Source organism: Myotis davidii, unplaced genomic scaffold (genome assembly GCF_000327345.1).
Source record: "Myotis davidii unplaced genomic scaffold, ASM32734v1 scaffold234, whole genome shotgun sequence".
NCBI lineage: Eukaryota > Metazoa > Chordata > Mammalia > Chiroptera > Vespertilionidae > Myotis > Myotis davidii.
This window is the reverse complement of record NW_006285617.1, coordinates 30,414-37,661: the sequence shown is the minus strand read 5'-3', so window position 1 is coordinate 37,661 and position 7,248 is coordinate 30,414. Positions and strand designations below refer to the sequence as shown.

Genomic DNA, 7,248 nt, shown 5'->3' with positions numbered 1-7,248 from the left:
TCAGGCGATCGGAGGGGGATGGGGGTCTACACCTCTGGCCGAGGCATCAGGCCTGGGCCGAGGGCAGAGCCAGCAATTGGAGGGGTCTGTGGGTCCCCTGCCCAGGCCTGATGCCTGGGCCAGAGGCATTAGGCCTGGGCTGGGGGCAGAACCAGTGATGGGGGGAAATGAGGGTCCCCTGCCCAGGCCTGCGATTGGAGGGTGATGGGGGTCAACGCCTGAGGGGTCCCAGTATGTGAGAGGGGGCAGGCTGGGCTTAGGGACACTCCCACCCCCCACACACACCCAGTGCACGAATTTTGTGTACCGAGCCCCTAGTTGTAAATAACAATGCTATGAACATAGTGGTGCATATATTCTTTCTGATTGGTGTTTTGGTATTCTTAGGATATATTCTTAGAAGTGGGATCACTAGATCAAATAACAGTTATACTTTTAATTTTTTGAGGAAATTCTACACTTGTTTGTTGATTTATTGATGGTAGGCATTGTGGTAGGTATGAGATGATATTTCATTGTCATTTTTATTTCTATTTCTCTGATGATTAATGATGTTGAGCATTTTTTCATGTATCTTGGCCATTTATGTGTCCTCTTTAAAAAAGTATCTATTCATGTCCTCTGCCCAACTTTTTAATTGGTTATTTGTCTTGTTTTTGTTGAGTTGTATGAGTAGTTTATACATTTTGGAAATTAACCCCTCATCTTGTATATCACTGACAAATATGTGCTCCCATACAATGGGCTCCCTTTACATTTTTATACTGGTTCCTTTTGCTGTGAAAAAGCTTTTAATTTGATGTAGTTTCATTTGTTTATTTTTTTTTCTGTTTTTCGTGCCCTAGGAGATGTATCCATAAATGTATTGTTACGTGAGATGTCTGATAATTTGCTGCCTATGCTGTCTTCTAGGATTTTTACACTTTCATGAATTACATAAAAATCTTGTATTTATTTTGAGCTTACTCTTGTGTATGATATAAGTTGGTGGTCTAGTTTTTACTGTTCTGCATGTACCTAATTTTCCCAACACCATTTATTGAAGAGACCGTCTTGACTCCATTGTATGCTTTTGCTTCCTTTGTCAAATATTCATTGAGCATAATGGCTTAGGTCAATTTTGGGGTTCTTTTTCTGTTCCATTGATCTATATGTCTGTACTTGTGCCAGAACCAGGCTGTTGTGATGAGCTTTGTAATATAACTTGATATCTGGTATTGAGATCCTTCCAACTTTGTTATTCTTTCTCAAGATTACTGCAGCTATTTGACATCATTTTTTTATTTCATACAAATTTTTGGAATATTCATTCTAGATCTGTGAAATATGTCAGTGGTATTTTAATAGGGATTGAATTGAATCTATAGATTGCTTTAGATTGTATGGACATTTTAATTATGTTAATTGTACCAATCCATGAACATGGTATGTTCTTCCACTTGTTTATATCTTCTTCTATCTCTTTTATCAATGTCTTATAGTTTCCTGAGTACAGATGTTTTACCTTTTTGGTTAAGTTTATTCCTAAGTATCTGAAATTTTTTCTTGCAATGCTAAATGGAATTTTTTTTTAGTTTCTCTTTCTGATAGATCATTATTGGTGTATAAAAATACCATTGAGCCTGGCCAGTGTGGCTCACTGGGTGAGCATTAACCTATAAAGTAGGAGCTCACAGTTCCATACCCAGTCAGAGCACAAGCCCAGGTTGCAGGCTCCATCCACAGTAGGGGGTGTGCCAGAGGCAGTAGATCAAGGACTCTCTCTCATCATTTATGTTTCTTTCTCTCTCAATCCCTCTTCCTTCTTTTATGAAATCAATATACCGTATTTGCCGGCGTATAAGACGACTGGGCGTATAAGACGACCCCCTAACATTTCCACTCAAAATACAGAGTTTGTTATATACTCGCCGTAGACAGTTTCACCTTAAAAGCCTTCAAACTCCTCTTCATCATCTGATATTAAAAGTTCATCAACGACATCTTGGTGCCATGATAGGGATGATAGGGGTTTGACTGGTCGACGTTTTCTATGCTGTACTGTACAATGGGGCAGTATTGTGGTTGGCTGTTGGCTGTATACAAAGCCTGATTTGATTGGTCCCTGCTCCCTGTTTGCCCGCCCTGTCACTATAGCAGTCTGGTCCACCCTTGCATCAGCATCTCCCTGGGACCTCACTAGTGCGCAAGTGCGAGCTCTTCAACATTCTAAGAGGCATCATGATAGCGCAAAATCACGAATCTTCAATGCATATGTAAAGAAATATACGGTAACCCGAATTTACCACACTCGCAAAATCGCACACAGCCAACCATACACCCAGTATGGTATCGCGATTCGCGATTTTGTGCTATCATACTGGGTGTATGGTCGGCTGTGTGCGATTTTGCGAGTGTGGTAAAATCGCATAACAGCAAAATCGCATAACAGCCGAGCATACACCCAGCAGCGCTGCTGATGCCTGAACGGTATGTGGAATGAAGTGGGCGGGCATCGGGAGGCCACTATGGCACGGGGCAAGCACTATGGGCAGTCTATCTGAAGTGTACCTGGCGTATAAGACGACCCCCCACTTGGAGGCATATTTTTCAGGGCCAAAAAATCGTCTTATACGCCGGCAAATACGGTATATTGAAGAAGAGTAGGTAAAGAAGACATCCCTGTGTTATACTTGTTCTTAAGGGAAATGGTTTTAGTTTTTGCCAACTGAGTATGGTGTTGACTGTACATTTGTCATATATGGCCTTTATTATGTCAAGGTGTGATTCCTCTATTCCCATTTTGCTGAGAGTTTTTATCAAAAATGGTGTCAGATTTTCTTCAAACACTTTTCTGCATCTATTGATATAATCATGTGCATTTTGTATTTCAATTTGTTCATGTATTGCACCTTGTTTGTTGATTTGTGAATATTGTACAGCCTTGCATCCCTGGAATAATTCCCACTTGGTCATGGTGTATGATCTTTTTAATATGTTGCTGAGTCTTATTTGCTAATATATGTTGAGTATTTGGATAGATTCATCATGGCTGGTCATTGAAAAGATTCCTAAGATACTTTATATTTCTTGGGGGGATGCTGCACAAAAATCTGAAAAAGTAATTAGAAAATCCTAAGACTTTGTGTCTTGAGCAGTTAAAGAGAACCACTATTCAATAGGTTGATATACACCTAATCAACTTATTTTTAATCTTTGCCTTTTCTGCTTAAAATGCTTTTATTTGCAATTTCATACACTTAGCTGAGAGCTGAATCAATCAACTCAGAAAGGTTTCTTCTTCAACTATCTTTGAGAAGCGCAAACAAGAACAAACAAAAGATCATATCTCACACTAAATATATGATCTAATCTACTTCACTGAATATCAAATTGTTTTTACACAACTAATGTTCCAAGAAACCAACTTAAGAAAATCTTTGAGCCTGGCTAGTGTGGTCGATCTATGAACCTGGAGGTCACGGTTAGATTCCAGGTCACGGCACACACCTGGGTTGCAGGCAAGATCCCCAGTGTTGGGCATGCAGGGGGCAGCAAATCAATGATTCTCTCTTATCACTGATGTTTCTTCTCTCTTGCTCACTCTTCGTCTTTGAAATCAATAATAATGTATCTTTTAAATCCTTTTATATACCCATGATTTAAACTCAAATGTAATGATTTGCTATAATTAGTTAACTCTATAATCATTATGCATGCTGGGAGCACACTACTTACGAGGCTCTATAGATATAGGAAAAAATTACAAGAATCTTTCTCAAATCGACCATCAGTGGTAACAGAAAACTATATTATATCTGGCCACATTTTGGCATGGTAGGATTATGAGTAAAGACCTCTGAAAAGCCTCAACTTGAGAAAAAGGACAGAAGCATTATATAAGGAGGAGGAAAAAAAGCTTCTTCTATTAAACAAAAATTGTACTAATAATGTTTTCAGGCAAGAAGTCTTTAAAATTAAAAAACCACCCCACTTAACTCACTTAAACTAACAGATTCATTTGATAATAATATCTACTTGGTAGCTAAAATTTAATCCATTAATTAACTTAACCCACATAACACATATATATTTAGAATTATACATTTTGATTATATAATTTAATTTTATGTAAATTATATAACTAAAAGAAATTGGGTGTTTGTCTATTTAATTTCAGTTTTATGTCCATAATTCCTCTTATGTAACATTTCAAATACAACTTATGAAATTATTTACAGTTTGTTTTATATTAAATTCATTTTCATTCTCTTTCCATTTATCTCTTCTGTACCCATTATTGTGAGTCATTGCTTTAAATGTAGAATTTTCCTAATTGCTCTAAGTTGTCTTTCTAAAATGAGGCTAAGGTCATATAAACTAAGTCACTTAGGCAGAAAAATGATTAATTTAAATAAGATAATGACTAATAAAACTATCAGGGTTTGTAATCAAGGCAGGATTTGAGTCTCAAAAAAAGTAGACATCCAGAGGACAAAAACACATTAATTCAGAAGCTAAGAGATGGAGTTCTAATCTAATCTCTGGCAATTTCAAACTGAGTGTCCTTGGTCAAAACTTCTTCATTATCAAATTATAGCCTTTGGACTAAATGACTTTATATTAAAAAGTAATGACTATAAAATGAAGATTTCCTCCCTGGGTTTATGTCACCATCAACTTTAATTAGAATCCTAAAGTGAAAAGGATTCTCACCTGTTTTTCTCCCTTCCTCTCAGTTATAAAACATGTATTTTTTATAAACAGAAATTAAAGACTTGGTTATTTGCAATTATTTATTCTTCTGCATAAAAACCTAAAATTAATACTCTAAATACCCTTCAAAACACATCAATGAGGCAGCAGTAAAGTAAGACAGCAGTAAAAAGTTGTGAGATAACTGTAGTATGTATTTGTGAACCACACATCCCAAAAGAGGGTCATCATGAGTATGAATTATTCATGGAGTTCTTACTAATAAAATACTGCCCCCGGAATTGAAGTGATGAGATATAACACAGAAGGATGAGGTCGACTGATATTGATGGGATACTATAACAATATGTGTAATCCTGAAATTAAAACATGCTGGAGATGTCATGGACATATTCTTGACTAGAAGACTAGAAACCATTGTGGGGTGATTTGCTGCAGATTTTGTGGAGCTAATCTATCATCTGACATTCAATTGGAGAGAAAAAAATTAGCAATAAATTAATTAGAAATTTGGAGTTGTGTTTAAATGTTTGGTTTCTTTTATCTTGTAAAAAGAAACTTACAAATAATCTATTCTCCTTTTTTAACTTTCTTTTTAATTTCTTTCATCTTTATTTTTATCTTTCTTTTTTATTTTATTTGATTATATTAATTCTCCTTTTCATTTGACATCTAAAAGCCATATCATTCTAGAAGACCTAAACTTAATTTTCCCTTGAGAATTAATCAAAAAGTTGGTGGTGCAATTTTCCCATTTAACTTATAGTCTATTTCCTTTTACCCAACTTTTTTTTTCCAGGAAGACCCACTACATTATGTGAGACTCTGGGGAAAGCTGAAATTTGGTTAATTAGAACATATTGGGATTTTGAATTTCCTCGTCCATATCTACCTAATTTTGAATTTGTTGGAGGATTGCACTGCAAACCTGCCAAACCATTACCTAAGGTAAGACTACAGCATTGATGGATTTTATGTACCTTATGATGTGACACCTGATTTCCTTTTAAAGCTTACAGTCTTGGTAACAGAGACATGATGTTGAATATCATTGGATGGCCAACTCTATTTCCATGCCAGAGGGCTCTTGTGAGTTATTTATAGGTATTTTAGGTATTATATTGGGAAATCAGGCTGAAAAACCTGGCGTGATTGAAGCACATCTTAAAATATCTTTTCTTTTTAACAATATGGATAATGATAGGAGCAACTGAAAACTGAAGCCATGAAAATCACTAAGGAGACTGCTGTAGTATTCTTCATAAGCATGAAAAAGTTATGGAAATGGGCATATATTATGAAGGTTGAGAGATAAACATGCTTTCATGAGACACAGGGATAAGTTCCACACTATTTACTGGTGAGAGGGGAAGTAAGAGTTAAAGGAAGAAAAGGAAATAAAGATGACTCTTTGATTTTCATTTTGAATGTTTATTTGATAGTGATGGCTTCTACTGAAATAGAAAACATAGGATAAAATTTATTTGACACTAATACAATGAATTCTACATTGTGACTATTTACTTAAAGGAACAAGTGGAATTTTCAGGTAGAATTTTCTATAAGTCATTTGGGTAATATGACACAGCAAAACACAGCAAAGGAAATAGTGGAGGTCACCAGCATAGAGTTCAGGAAAATGAGAAATCCAAACTTGGCTTCATTCTTTACCAACCTGATGACAGGTATCTTTTGGAATAAAAAAGGTAATTGTATATCACATTCTTAAGCCTTCAAGTAAAAAAAAAATGTGGAGTGTCACGGATGTTAAAAGAAAACAGTATTGAGAAACAAATGAGTAATAGGTAAGTGTTGCATAGACACTGTGTTGAACTATCAATAGTGAGTGAAGAGGAAACCCTCATTTACTTGTACTGTGAGAAGATTTTAAAAATCCCTTTAGGAAGTTTTCAGGGTACATGATGTTCCTAGGAGATTCTTGGTTTATTTTACAGAGAGCTCTAAGAAATGGAAGGCTCCAGCATGAATTGGTATCCAGAAACTGTGACTTGCAGTGTTTGACATGGAGCCAGAGCAGATGCTGGAAGACAGGCACCAGTTTCAGAAAATCCTCATTCTGAGTGTAGTCCCACAGATAACGTTGAGAGGATAGTAAAACTAAGAATATTAATGCAGAAAAATCATCAAAGCAGAAAGTGGATCTATAGTCTTTGCGAACTGTACCTACCTGCATCAGATTGCTGTACTTGCAAAGGAAAGACTACCAAATCATTCTGAATTTCTAGCATCATATCTTTTAAAAAAACAAGTCAGAGTTGGAAGATGGAAACTAACTTATTGGGAAGAAAAGAAAAATTTGGTTTCTGTGATTAAGAGGCAGCTTTAATTGTCGTATTCCCTTGCGCCCCCTTTTTGTAAGTATAAGAAACTTCAGAATAACAACTTATTACTGGAGTTGCAGAAGAAAACATATTTCACTCATTTTTATTTATTTATTTTTTTTTTTTTCAAATTTTATTTTTTATTACAAAGGGTATTACATATGTGTCCATTTTTTTCCCCGCCCTAGACAGTCCCCTACATGAGCTACTT

At 35.9% G+C, this 7,248-nt stretch overlaps 1 protein-coding gene and 1 pseudogene across 1 annotated transcript in view; both read left to right on the top strand.

Annotated features, from left to right (window-relative positions):
• Window positions 1-7,248, top strand: part of LOC102770344 (UDP-glucuronosyltransferase 2B17) — a 53,390-nt gene that overhangs the window by 32,081 nt on the left and 14,061 nt on the right. Inside the window, exon 3 of the mRNA XM_006756417.2 lies at window positions 5,495-5,643. Within this exon, the coding sequence (XP_006756480.1) occupies window positions 5,495-5,643 (149 nt within the window). The remainder of the gene's footprint in view (window positions 1-5,494; window positions 5,644-7,248) is intronic.
• Window positions 6,719-6,989, top strand: LOC102770055 (annotated as a pseudogene).